General features: G+C 46.7%; 2 protein-coding genes across 11 annotated transcripts in view; one reads left to right on the forward strand and one right to left on the reverse strand.

Annotated features, from left to right (window-relative positions):
* Positions 1-13657, reverse strand: part of GPR158 (G protein-coupled receptor 158) — a 548344-nt gene that overhangs the window by 488719 nt on the left and 45968 nt on the right. The window contains exon 2 of the mRNA XM_055428550.2: positions 6552-6618. The gene's annotated coding sequence lies outside the window, so the exon portion shown is untranslated. The remainder of the gene's footprint in view (positions 1-6551; positions 6619-13657) is intronic.
* PRTFDC1 (phosphoribosyl transferase domain containing 1) overlaps positions 4639-13657 on the forward strand; it is a 104959-nt gene continuing 95940 nt past the window's right edge. For 5 of the 10 annotated variants that reach the window (XM_055428529.2, XM_055428519.2, XM_055428494.2 and 2 more), the window contains exons 1-2: positions 4925-5051; positions 5418-5693. In XM_055428529.2, coding sequence (XP_055284504.1) covers positions 5607-5693 — 87 coding nt within the window. In that variant the 5' untranslated portion in view covers positions 4925-5051; positions 5418-5606. Of the gene's footprint in view, positions 5052-5417; positions 5694-13657 lie in introns of all 10 variants that reach the window. The other 5 variants (XM_088844128.1, XM_088844126.1, XM_055428501.2 and 2 more) reach the window with 4 other exon arrangements.

Consider the following 13657-nt stretch of genomic DNA (forward strand, 5'->3'; position numbering starts at 1 on the left):
AAGAAGATTTGCATGGTAAAAAAAAATAAAGTTTGGGAAACACTGCATTTTGCTATAGTCTTCTTGACTATTGACAGTACATGTTGGCATATTTAAGACTCCCAGACATTCCACAAGATAGAAATGTTTAGCTTTGCTTATCTCATTGTTTCTCAAACACAATGAATCACAACTTCATCTTTTTCAAACATAAAGAAAAATGAATTGAAACACGCTTTGGGAAATGTTCCTCTAGGTAGATGGGTGTCCAAATCTCTTTATCTTTCTCAGTCTCTTTTTCCCATGTGAGATGACCTTGACCTCAAACCACTTCTCAGCGTCTTCCCCAAGCTAAAATATAACCCTAAGATACAATGCAGAACCTGACAAGAACTGGATTCATTCCTGGGATATTGCCAGTGGATATCATACATCAACTCTCATATGAAGAGAATCCATGTTCAGCCAAGAGAATATTCAGCTCCCAGTCCAGTTGGTCCTTACAATTCCTACACCAGCAAAAGTTTTCACCAACTAAGTTTTCCTTGTTTTGTGTGTATGTGTGTATATTTGAAGTAGACATCTTTCCATTAGGAACTGGGTACTGGCTGAGGTGCCAATTAATTTTGCATAAGCTACCACTGCACCCTTGGATGCTAATCCGCTCATTCATAACCACAAGGTATTGTGCTAGGGTCATGTACATGACTTGTGCCTCCAGCCTTGTGGATTTATTTAGTCCTTAGCCTCTAGTTCCTGCAGCTGTGTCCTTTCAATGACTGCTTTATGGTGGCCAAGAGAGTTGAGGGAGGCTGCCAGAACTCTGAGATCTGGAGGAACACATGGACTCATTATTCTTCTCCGAAGCTTTCCAATTCCTGTTCCGGTCAGATGGGGGAGATGGTAGGAAGATATCTCTGAAGCAGCCCAGCACTTACTGTTGATGGTATTATTCGTGTCTGACATTATTGCAAAAGAACAGACTTAAATTTTACCCTCCCTGTGTTCTTCAGGGTAAGGTTAATTACCAGTGAAAGTGTCATAATGCAAAACATAAATTCTGAATTTAGCTCCTGAGTTGTTTTGTAAGAACTGCTATGGGGTCATTATTTTTTGCTTACTCAGACTGGTAAGGATCCAGCCTGCTTCAGACAAGAGTCCAGGAAAGAGGGCTTACCATGCTAATTGAATACTAATTAGGCTTTTGCTTAAGTTGTTTTGTGTTACAGTCATTTGCAACTATATTTTTTTCTGTATTTATGTCAAGGGGAAAAAAATACCTCAAAGGTAGCAAGATTCTTACTTAACCTGAGTATCTGGAATAAAGTATCTTGCCACTTTTTTTTTTTTTTTGGTACTGTAACATTTGTAAAGGGTTTTGTTCTGCACTAAGAAAAAGCAAAATATCATCATCATTATTACTGGCCTTTGTTCACAATGGACTTCATCCAGACTCTAACCAGTGACTCTATGACTAACAATCTGAGTCACTAAGTTTCACATGTTTATGAATTTCAACACAATTCCCAGGCTGAGAGTTTTTTGTTTATTTTCATGTTTCAGGACTCAGAAAAAAAGTAAATGCCCTTCTGGATTTCAAATCTGGTGTCACCGAGTGACTGCTCGGAACAGCTCAGCACATAGACTGAATCACTCCTTCAATAAAGATTAATATTGGCAAAAGTTCAAGAACTACCAACTGTCAAAAGGTTAGTATACTCTTTTGTTAGGGAAAACACATTGAATGAAACCGCCTACCCTGGTCAGGCACAATGACCATATCTGCGAGTTATTTTATGACACGAGGTCCTGGTGAGGAACATGTAACTTACAAGCCACCACCAACTGGAAGAATTGGGGAAATGTCTAAGGGAGACTCCATGTCCTACCACCTCCCAGAATCCTTCTTTCTGGCATCCACCTTGACTGAGCCAAGTGTGCGCCACCAAGGAAGGAGCCTGAGTCAGAATGATTAACCAGAGAAAACCCGGAAACTAACCCCATCACCATAAACCCTGAGATGGTGAGCCACGTTGCAGAGCAGACCTTCTCCTGGGTTCCCTCACCTTCCTGTTCTCCACACAGGTGCCCCTTCATAATAAGGTCTCTTGGTTTGTCAGCACGTGTGTATCTTTGGCCAATTCATTTCTAAGTGATAGACAAGAGCCCACTTTCAGGCCCTGGAATCAGTTCCCCTTCCTGCAACGCTTTCAGGACAAAAGCCTTTAGCCTGGTAGAGTGATAATTCAAGTAACCATAAATATTTGCATTTTCACCACGGTAGTGATACTAGACAATTTCAGAATTGAAAATGCAGGAACCTCCAACTAAAAAGTGGATCAAGAGAAGGACTGAAAAATGCAAGTATATTTACTGGTTATTAACTTTGCAAAGATGTAGTCTTTATCCTTACAGCTTCTTCAAAGGAGTATCAGAAAATGGACAATGAGCTAAAATACCATTTTTTGTGTGAAAAATTCCATTATTTTAATAATTTTCTTTTACTGTATCTACTCTCATACCAGTTCCACCTTGTCCCTAGATTGTAACTGTCCCTGATTGGTCACCCTACACCCATCTTAAAAAGGCAATTTACTGTGTCATTTTCCCATCAGATAACATTATAAACATTTGGTCACACACTGTTACAGCATTTCAAAGTAACACCTTGCAGTTTTATAGCATTTTTCAAACAATTCTCTCGCATGTCACCTCATGTTAATCTCATCTTCACATCCAGTAGGGCAAAAAAAAAAAAACCAACTTGATATGCAGTATTGTCCTTCTTACTGATGAGAAAATTGAGGCATATTGTTGGATGTAATTGGCTTAGCCTCATTATCTAACTTCATATGGATTATTACTAAAAAAATCAGAATTGTCATCTAAAACCATTGCAGTAGATGCATAACAGAAATCTGAGATTTAAAAATAATTTTTGCCTCTTGGTCCTCATATCAGGATTAAGAGTAAAATTGGGATGGATGATGTTATTCTTGGGTTCTTGCAAATGCAATTTGTGATGTCAAATGTATACTGTATTACATTAATGTAGTCCAAAGTAGAGAAGCATAATTAGATCACACAAAATGTTATCAAAATATACAAAAGTAATAAATAAAATGAATTTAATTTTAAAAAACATTTGTGCATCATTCTGTATTCTTCACAGGATGTCCTGTGGGTCTCTATAGGATCTTCTTGAGATTCTGTGATCATTCAAGTAAGTGATTTTTTTTTTTCATTGTGAACCTACTGCATTTTACATTTAAATTAATGGCCTTTTAAAGGAAAGATTTATCTGCCGTTTCCATCTTTCATAGAGCCTGGGCAGAGCACACAGTAGTAGCTTTTTTATTTTAAAGCAGCTACATCTGTAACTGATACTGAAGTTTCTTGTCCCCAAGGCTCATGTACCCACGGGTAAACCTGACTTTGCCACAGTAAGACAGTGGGATTCCTTAAGGTAAACCACTGCATTTCAACCTCTGAGTGTCTCAGCAGTTCAGGTGTCTGAATCTGAGCACACAGCTTCTCCACCATAACCTGCCCCGACGTGGGGTGGCTGGTTTCCCAGCAGAGTCTTCTGGACACTTCAGTCTGATGATCACCTTCAGTTCCTGGAAATTTTAGTGACTTTGGTTATGAAGATGCTTCCTGGGCTTGGTCTTCGACAATGAAAATAGAAGATGGTGCCTCACCTTTGAGCATAGAGGTGGGTCATACTATAAAAATCGCCCCAGACAAGGACGTTTGCCACGTTTATCTGTGCAAGAAGCACCTAAGCGCTAGTTAACAGGAGCCTCCCTGCCGCCCTTCCCTTGCCCCTCCCCAGCATCCCCAGGACAGCGCCTAATCTCAGCGATGCACGTGCTGGCTGTAGACATACAAGAGGTTGAAGGCACACAGGGTTGGGTCGTGCCACGTCGAAATGACTAGTATTTTCCCAACCCGGAGCGACATTCACGGATTGACAGCTATTTTCCCCTCAAACCAAGCAAAATCAGCAGTCCTTCCCTGCTTTGCGCCAGAACTTGAAGATGAACAAACTAGTCTTTCGGAGAGGCCTGAGTCCAGCTCGGGGCTTCAGACCAGAGCCGGTTGCAAAGGATGAATCGAGACGGCAGAGACGAGGGCAGTGAATACATTTAAAGGGAAAGCCGGGCCCTGGAGGAAGGGACAAAGAACCAGGACCCTCTAAGGGGGAAGGCTGAGATCAGGGGTTGAATTAACAAAAGATTCACAAAAGAAAGCTTGTGAATGAGAAGAGCTATGGCTTTAAGCTGCAACCTGAAACAAACTCTGACCATACGTTCTTTAAAAAGTGGTGAAGTGGATGACGTGTAAAAAAAAACTCTTACCCCTACCCCCCACCCCGCCCCCCGCCCCGCCCTGAAAGCAGCAAAGGAAGGGCCCTCTTGCCAAGTCCAGATCCTGTAACCGCGGGTTTGGTTCAGGGGTAAACCACCGCACAGCTCTTTCCAACTCCTGGCTGGGCAGTTAGAGGGTTTTAAAAACACATCATAGTTTGGTCCACAGCCGCACTTCGAGAACATCCTATACCGCAGGCTCTTTCGCGGATTTACTTGCGGTCAAGAGCACCCGAAAGTCAGCAGGCAGGATTCCAGGACCTTGTTAGCCTGAAAGCGGGGCCGACAGACTCAGGGAGGCGGGGGACCTGGGCACGTCTTCTGTTGCAGCAAGGGCGCGCCGCGGGCAGCTCGCAGACGGGCGCTGGCCGCAGGGGACCCGCGCTCAGGTGGAGCCGGCCTCGCGGCAGCTGCGCCCCAACCCTCCCGCCCCACCGACGCCGCGGCCCTTCCCCGCCCCCCGCCCGAGGACCCGCCGCGCCGCGGGCCGGGCCGAAGCGCTGGAGTCGCGCCAGGCCTCGGGGCCTGGGTGCGCAGCGGCTCTCCGCCCTGCGGCCAGGGGCGGAGCGGTCCCCCCGCGCCCCCCCAGCCACCCTCTCCCGGCCCGTCACCCTCCCCTCTCGCTCCTTTCCTTCCCGCTTTCCCCGGAGAAACATGGCCGGGAACCGTGAGGAGGCGCCAGACTACGGGCGAGGCGTCGTGGTAAATGCAAACTCCGATTTCGGGGCCGAGGCGCGCCCTCCCTCCCCCACCTCCTTTTAGATTAAACGCCCGCGATGCATTCGGGAGCGAGCTGGCCACGGCTTTGTTCTTCCCTCCCAGCGGGTCGCTTCTATCCTCTCCGTCCCCCGTCTGACCCCGCGCTTAACAACCCTTCCCCCGGGTCCTCGGTGTCCCCACCGCCCCCCGCCAGCCATCCGCTACTCCCGAGGGTTGAGCCCGCGTGGTTCCGGGCCCCACTCCCTCTGCCCGCCAGGAGTCAGCCCTGGGCGCCGGGGTGCTGCGAGGACCCCCGCGGGTGGCTCTTAGGGGTCTCCGTGCTTACGTGCTCCCTCCTGACTCCCCCAGCGCGGGCTTCACGTGTTGTTTTCAAAAAGGATACGAGAGCTGGCCAGGGCAGCTAGGACATAAAGTTTGAGCTTTGAAACGCCGGCCAGGGCTCTTACTGTGGGGCCTCTGCACGAGCTACGGACACGAGAGCGCCCCTCGAGAGAGCATCCGTGTCTGCAAAAGGACCCGCTGAGCGAACTCGACAGCATGTGTATGGAGTATCAGAAGGTGTGGGAGGATGGGGTCCCAGAACCTCTTTATCCCTGGGAACCCCACAAAGTCAGCCGTCGCCCGGTGGGTACCCAAGGATCAGTGACCTGGAATCAAATCTGGTCTTGCCATAGGGCTGCTGGCTTCTTTGGAAGGTAGTGGTTTAAACGTGTCAGGTTTAAAGTGAAACTGTGGCGAGGGTGGTGGGTGGGTGGGGCCAACTTCCTACTTTAAGATTCTTTGTTCAGAAATCCGCCTGTAATGTACAGATAATACTGTCTGTGACTGAGGCCTGCAGGAGTGGGAGGGTTGGATTAGGAAACATCTCATTGTAACTGATCTGTTCGGGTTGAACTCTGTTGCCCAGGGTTAATTTTCACAGCCAGGCCTGTTAGTCTTAAAGAAGTTCATTTATTTGTTCATTGGGCTCCTGTTCATTCTAGCTGGGTTCCAGGCAGTGTTGTAGTCTCTGGGAAAACCAGACAGACCCTACATTCTGTGTTTGTGGACCTTACATTCTAGAGAGGAACACAGGCAAGCAGTGTGAAAGCACCTACACGAAGAATATGCTCTCAGATATGTGCAGGGAAGAGAAAAGAGAGTCTTGAGATAGTGATTGGAGGAGGGCTGGGGCTGCTGTTTTAGCTCAGATGGTCAGGTTGGCCCCCTGAGTGACATCTAAGCCAAGAGCAGAAGGCTGAGGGAGAGGTAGCCACCTGAAGGTTGAAGAAGGGTACCTGTAGCAAGTTCCTACATACAAACAAGTTCCGTTCAGAGAGCATGTTCACAAGTCCAATTGGTTTGTAAGTCCAACAAAGTTAGCCTAGGTACCCAACTAACATAATTGGTTGTATAGTACTGTACTATAATGTTTATAATATTTTTCACGAATCATTTATTAAAAACAAAAGGTAAAACATTTTAAATCTTACAGTACAGTACCTTGAAGAATACAGTAGTCCAGTACAACAGTTGGTATACTGTAGGGGACTTATTCTCCAAGCAGCACCTGCCAAGGGCAAAGAAATCATTATATTCTGAGAAGGAATCATAACATCCAGTTTATGCTTTTTGAAAAAACGATCACTCCGCTTGCCATGCAGAGGATGGTCAGGCCTAGATTTGGGGTGAAAACATGTGAAAAGAGGAAGTCATTCAGTTCAGTTCTGGATAAGTTGAGTCTCTAATGCCTAAAAAGCCTATGAGTCAGGATGCACGGGAGGCAGTTTGAAATTCCTGTTCGGAATTCAGGAGGGTGACTGGATAGATTGGAAATCATCAGCAAACAGATATCTGATATCAGTGGGCTTTTCTGACAGCTCAGTTGGTAAAATATCTGCCTTCAATGCAGGAGATCCCAGTTTGATCCTGGGTGGGGAAGACCCCATGGAGAAGGGATAGGCTACCTGCTCCGGTATTCTTGAGCTTCCCTTGTGGCTCAGCTGGTAAAGAATCCACCTGCAATGTGGGCAACCTGGGTTCGATCCCTGGGTTGGGAAGATCCCCTGGAGGAGGGAAAGGCTACCCATTCCAGTATTCTGGCTTGGAGAATTCCATGGACTGTATAGTCCATGGCATCGCAAAGAGTCGGACACGACTGAGTGACTTTCACTTGGCAGTGGATGGGAATATCTGGTGAACATGTTGGGGAAATAAAACTATTGTTAAGGGTAGAAACCTCGAAATCCCCGGATGTAAGAGACTTAGTGGGAGAAGCCAGATAAGGAGACCAAGAATGAGTAGGAAAGTAGGAGAGAGCAGATAGGGTGGTTGGTGCCGTCTAAGGAACAGTTTTATGGGGGTGAGGGGGCAAAAGCAGGGGCTTACCTCGTGGTCAGATAGTAAAGAATCTGCCTGCAATGTGGGAGACCCAGGTTCGATCCCTGGGTCGGGAAGATTCCCTGAAGAAGGAGCTGGCAACCCACTCCAGTATCCTTGCCTGGAGAATCCCATGGACAGAGGAACCTGGCACACTATGGTCCAAGGGATCACAAAGCACTGGACACGATTGAGCACACATGCATGTTCATGAGGGGGTTAAGATTGAGCAGGAGGGTCACATGCTGCAGAAAGAGCAGGTAGCATCAAGGTGGCAAAGCCAGTTATGAAGCCAGCAGTAGTGAGAGTCTTTTAAACACCTATGCCATCAGTAGAATGGTTAAATACAGTAAGTACTATTATTTAATAATAGATATTCTCAATAAGGGATGAGGCCGGATCAATGTGACTAATTGGAAAGGCAGATTTTTAAAGTCTAAAAAGCAAATGGTGGAACAGTGAATAGCCCTCTTGAAAACAAGGTAATTTGATGAAAGATGAAGGCAGTGTGAGGGTTCACCGAGGTTGGAAATAATCAAGGTATTGTGGAGATATTCCCCGCACTTGTGTCATTCTCTCCAGTAGAGCCTGGGATAGTTAGCTGGCTATGGGCAGGCAAGACAAATTCAGAGTGAATTCAAGGTGAGCTAATGGCATCAAGGGTCAGGAGGATAAAGAAAGCTCAGGAGGAATGGTATACTGGGAAAGTAGAGAGCTTCTCAAGGGGTTGCAGAAAGCCAAAGGGAAATTTCAGTACCAGCGGGAAAAGGGATAGGTAATAACATTGGGTTGGCCAAAAGGTTTGTTCAGAGCTGGGGCTGTTGTGGGCGGATGGGCTGTGGCCAAGGTGGAGTGGAGACAAAGTCGTTTGAGCTAACATGGGTGAAGTTGCCTCAAGATGGAGTATCTAGAATGATCATCGGGGTGTGTATTGGAGTATCCAGAAATGAAGTGGTGAAGAGACCTCTGAGTTGATAGAAACTTGGTGTTGAAGATGGCAAGGAGCCTAGATAACTTAAGCCTAAAATGAGTACAGTTTGTGCAAGAGAAGGGAAAATGACAAGATGGAAACTGGCTCTTGGGTGCAGATGGCTTTCAGTTGAATTGGGGAGATGGGACATTAGTAGATTATTAACAGTACATGGGATGGCCAAGCCAGAGATGTGGCCCTGGGTTCAGATACTCTGCTTAGGATAGCTGGTCACCAGTGTCCCCCCACTACCCCTCACCCCACTCCTCCGCTGGTGTATCTTTGTTACTTCTCAGGGAGAGAAAAGATCTTTACCTGTCTGCCCTTTGGGCATCAGGTTTATTAGATATGTTTTAGTTTTACAGAACCATTATCAGAAGGTACTAACCATAGTTAGTATCTACACATGTGAGTTTGTTGGAAAATAAGGAGAAGAGGAAAATCTAAAATAATTATGCTTCTGTTGTCTCCCTCCCTATCCGTCCATGGAAACATGGTGGGAATCAGAAAATCCATCAGAATCACAACTTTCCTAGGGGTGATGAGTTTCACCTTCTGGGTGTAGAACCTTCCACGGAAGAGGAAAGCATGCAGGACACAAGGTGTTATTTGGCCTGTGTGGTTCCCGCTTCTTTCTCCTGGTGGCAGATCTCTGGGGCCCTTCTTTTCAGACTCTGTTTGGACTCAGTTTCTCAACATGTGGCTCTGAGGTGTTCGTCGCAGTGTACCTCCCTCCCTGGTTCTGGGCCTGGACTAGTGACCCCAGCTGGGCCAACTCCTGTTCCTGTCTGGGGTTCCTGGAAGCAGAGACTCCCTTCCTCTTCTGCGGTGGATGGGTCGATGTGAACTTGAAATTGGCATCCGCCATGGTCACTGCCTGAAGGAGAGAGTGGGGCCCATGGTCTGGGGCTCAGCAGCAGAGAGGAGCCGAGATTAACCTTTTTGTGTTTCCAAACTGTTTTTATCCCCAGGGCAGCCAACTTGAAAAATAAAGCAGGAAATATTCTAAGCAAAAAAATTAAGTTTTAATGACTTAGGAAGAAGATCTTTAGTATATCTTCAAATGGGGAACAGAGGGTCTGAGGGAGTTCTGAGGCTTGGATGTGATGTAAAATGGCTTGGTGAATGTGTTTGTCACTTCCCCAGCTTGGCCGTATTTTGCATCTTTGAACAGAGAAAGCATTGTTCTGAAAAAACTTAGAGCGTATTATCTGTGATACTGAAACTATTTAAAGACTTCTTGTTTTGATTTTTCAAAAAGCAGTTGAATAACATAATTATCTGCAGTTCCCAACAGCCTCCATTCTCTCAGGTCTAGGACACATTTACAATGCAATTTTGCATGCACTATTAAGGATAAACCAGCGGTTCCCTCATCTCTAATTGTCTTTTATCTAGACAGTAAAAATTAACTATTAGAGACTCATTTGAAAATAGACTGGTTTGGCTTATAGAATAGTGTTTAGAGAAACACATTTCTTCTACTTTTAAATTTACAACTTTAACTCAGGCCATAAGACTTTTGCAAATAGGTTTGAGGCACTTCTTAATTAAAACGTAATTTTTAAGTAAACTATTGATGTTTCAGTATGTCTTACTGGTTAGCATTTATTGAGGGTACTGTAGACCAGATACTGATGTAAGAGTTTTATATCCATTATCTATCTTATTTAATCCTCAAGTTAGCCATACAAGGTAGGCATTGACTGTTTCATAGAAGAAAACCCCAACCCAGAGAGGTTAACGCCTGAGGTCCCATAGCTAGTAAATGCACCCCCAGGTGTGTTAGGCTTCTGATCCATACTCGTTACTGTTACTCCATGCTGCCTTTGAGCTACAGATTTCCAGTACAGTTTTTGTCTGTAGGTTTAATTGTTGTTTTTTATTTGGCTGCACCGGGTCTTAGTTGCAGCATGTGGGATCTAGTCCCCTAACCAGGGATCGAACCTGGGCCCCCTGCATTGGGAGCTCGAAATCTTAACCACTGGACCACTAGGGAAGTCTCTATGAAGTGAAGTGAAGTGAAGTGAAGTCGCTCAGTGGTGTCCGACTCTTTGCGACCCCATGGACTGTAGCCTACCAGGCTCCTCTGTCCATGGGATTTTCCAGGCAAGAATACTGGAGTTCGTTGCCATTTCCTTCTCCAGGGGAACTTCCCGACCCAGGGATTGAACCCAGGTCTCCCGCATTGTAGGCAGATGCTTTACTGTCTGAGCCACCAGGGAAGCCCCTATAGGGAAGTCTCTATAGGTTTGTTTTATTTGTCATTTTATCATTCTTTTATTTTTGGGAGGCATCATTTATTAAGCATTTATCATATATGGAAATGGAAATGTACTAGGAATCTAAGTATATTATCTATTCTTTTTATCCTCAAAACAACCCTGTCTTTGGGTTTTTATTGTATTCTATTTAATGGAGGGGGAAATGAGTCTCAGATAGAATTTTCCTCACCTCTGTAGTAAGTGTCAGAGCTGAGCCCTAGAACATGAACTAGAGAGTGGTCTCAGATTCAGCTGGGCAGGGGCTACCGCAGGATTTCACGGTGGGAGGACTAACCCCAGTTCGTGCGGCCACCACTGCAGGGGATCCAGGAGGTGGTGTGTGTGTTCTGGCAGGGGAGCCAGAAGGTGCTGTGTCCCTGGGTGATCTTCCTGGGGCCAGGTGCTGCTCGGGCGTCTCTTCTGGTCTTTATCATGGCCTGCCAGTGAGTCTTCTGGAAGCTCCTCGTGTTCAGCTGGTGGTTCCAGGCACTGACCAGGGGTGTTCATAGTGAACAGCCAGCCCTAGGAGGTCTTGGGGTGGAAACCAGCGTTGCTCTGTAAACAGATTCAATTGACTAGCCGATTTGCTGGTCAAGGCAAAGCCGGTGTGACGCTCTGCAAATATGCAGATGACACATTGTTTGACCACCCGTCTGCCCTTGGTCAGGTAAGAGTTTCCAGAGCCATGAACAGTGGTGCCGTTTATCACGAGGAGATAGACTGAGTGTTGGGTAGCGTATGGGTGGAGACTGTGTCATTTATTCACTCAGCACTTTTGAGCACCTGTGATATTCCGCTGGAATTTCAACAGTGCATGAGACAGACAAAGTCTCTGCCAGAAGGAGCTGATGTTCGAGGGCGAGGAGATAAAACACACAAGCACGTGTACACACGTCACACGCAGTGGAGATGCATGCTGTGAAGGACAGTGAGGCTGAGGAAGAGAGCACAAAGACGCGTGGCAAGGAAGGGTGTTTTTTTACATGGGTGTCCAGAAGGCCTCGCTGTGGGGCTGATGTTTGAGTGGAGCCTTGAAGGAGGTGAAGGGTAAGCCAAGTGGGCTTCCAGGGGAAGAGCGTTGTAGGCAAAAGAAAAGCAAGTGTAAAGCTTTTGGGGCAGAAGATGCTTGGGACATTCAAGCATCAGGAAGGAGAATGGTGGCTGAAGCAGGATGCGGGTATAGACAGCTCCAGGGATGAGTCAGAGGCCCCCGCCCCCGCAGGCCATGGTGGCAACTCCAGTTGTACTCTTAGTGAAATGGGAAGCCCTTGAAAAAATCTGAGCAGAAGCCTGCAATGTTGTACATGAGGCACATTTTTCAAAGGAGGACTCCAGCTCCCAAGTGGGGGTGGAGGATGGGCGGGATGCCGGCACAGTGGAAGCAGGGAGGCAAAACTGATATCCATGGCGATGGTCCTGGAAGAAATGGTGGTGGCAGGGACTGGAAGTGGGGCAGTGGAGATGCTGAGAGGTGTGTGTGCGTGCTAAGTCACTTCAGTCGTGTCTGACTGTTTGCGACCCCATGGACTGTAGTCCACCAGGCTCCTCTGTCCATGTGATTCTCCAGGCAAGAATACTGGAGTGGGCTGCTATGCCCTCCTCCAGGGGATCTTCCCGACCCAGGGATCCAACCCGTCTTTTATGTCTCCTGCATTGGCAGGTGGATCCTTTACCTCTAGTGCCACCTGGGAAGTCTGCTGAGAGGTGGTCCTGGTTAAATTCTGAAGGAGCTGATGATAGGATTCGCTGCTGGGTTGCAAGAGGGGGATGGTAGAAAGGGGTCAGTTACAACTCTGCGGCTTTGACCTCAGTAGCTGAGAATAGTTGCCCTTTATTGAGAGGGAAGGTATTCATCTGCGGTGGGTTTGGTCTGGCCAGCATTCCAGAGCCTGGAACCAGGATGGGAGTCGGTGGAGTCTGGACCCTATGTGGCCCTTCCAAAATCTGGGCGGAAGAGAACTGGTTTTGAGTTCCGGGTGAGGAGGCAGGGGAAAAGCAGGGGGATATCCCGGCGTTCGATGAAGTACAGATGGGTTTTAAAACAATAGCAAACAGATGAGATGAGGGAGCCAGAGGCAGGAAGAGACAGGAGTCTTCTCAAGGGGCAGAGAGCTCTGAGGGATACAAGGAGTTTGAGCGACAAGATCACACAGAGGTGGGAACAGTTGGCAATTACTGGGGCCTGTCCTGAGTTTCTGCGGATGATGTGGAGTTTGGGATACAGGGGTGTGGGGTTGGGGGGGAGTGGATTAGACAGGGAGAGGGTGTAGGTGAGAGACAATAAATGAACAGAACACAGAACGGGGAAGGATCCTGATTTGACCGCAGACCAATCTGAGAACAGGAGGACAAGGTATGGGGAACTGGACTGGGAAATGAGGATAGGTCTGCATTAGGAGAGGCCTCGAAAGCTTACAGCTGCATGGAGAAATCTGATGGAGGTGTGTAGGAGTAACCAGAAAACCGGAGACTGCAGCTCAGCTGTGGTTTAGCTAGAGTGCCTTTCTGGATGATCTGAAAGTAAATGGAACGTGGTCTTCACTGGCGTTTTCTCTCCCACCTCTTTACTGTCTTAACCATCAGACTTGCACATCCAGTCCTAAGCAAGAGGGAGACTTGCTAACAGTCTGTCCACTATCTGAATACAACAGTTTTCTGAAGCAGTTGGTTCGCAACAGGACCAACTTACGTTCCCACTGCAGCACATCCTTTTGAAGTCTTTACTAAAATGACCCAACCACTCAGAAGTCTGGGTGTGCAATAACCCCAGGATACATGTACTTTTAGTAGGTAACCTTTCCTAGGCACATGAGGTAATTACAATGCATAGACATGTAATAGTATATATAATATTATAATAAGGTGGAGTGATACTGTCTGTGTCAGTGGCCAGACCTCAGAGATAGTGTGGGTTCAGTTCCAGACCACCAAATTAAAGCAAATATCTCAATAATGCAAGTCACAAATTATTACTATTTTGGTTTTCCAGTACATAT

This window comes from Moschus berezovskii, chromosome 15 (genome assembly GCF_049115385.1).
Source record: "Moschus berezovskii isolate FMDL1 chromosome 15, NW_MosBer_1.0, whole genome shotgun sequence".
Classification (NCBI taxonomy): domain Eukaryota; kingdom Metazoa; phylum Chordata; class Mammalia; order Artiodactyla; family Moschidae; genus Moschus; species Moschus berezovskii.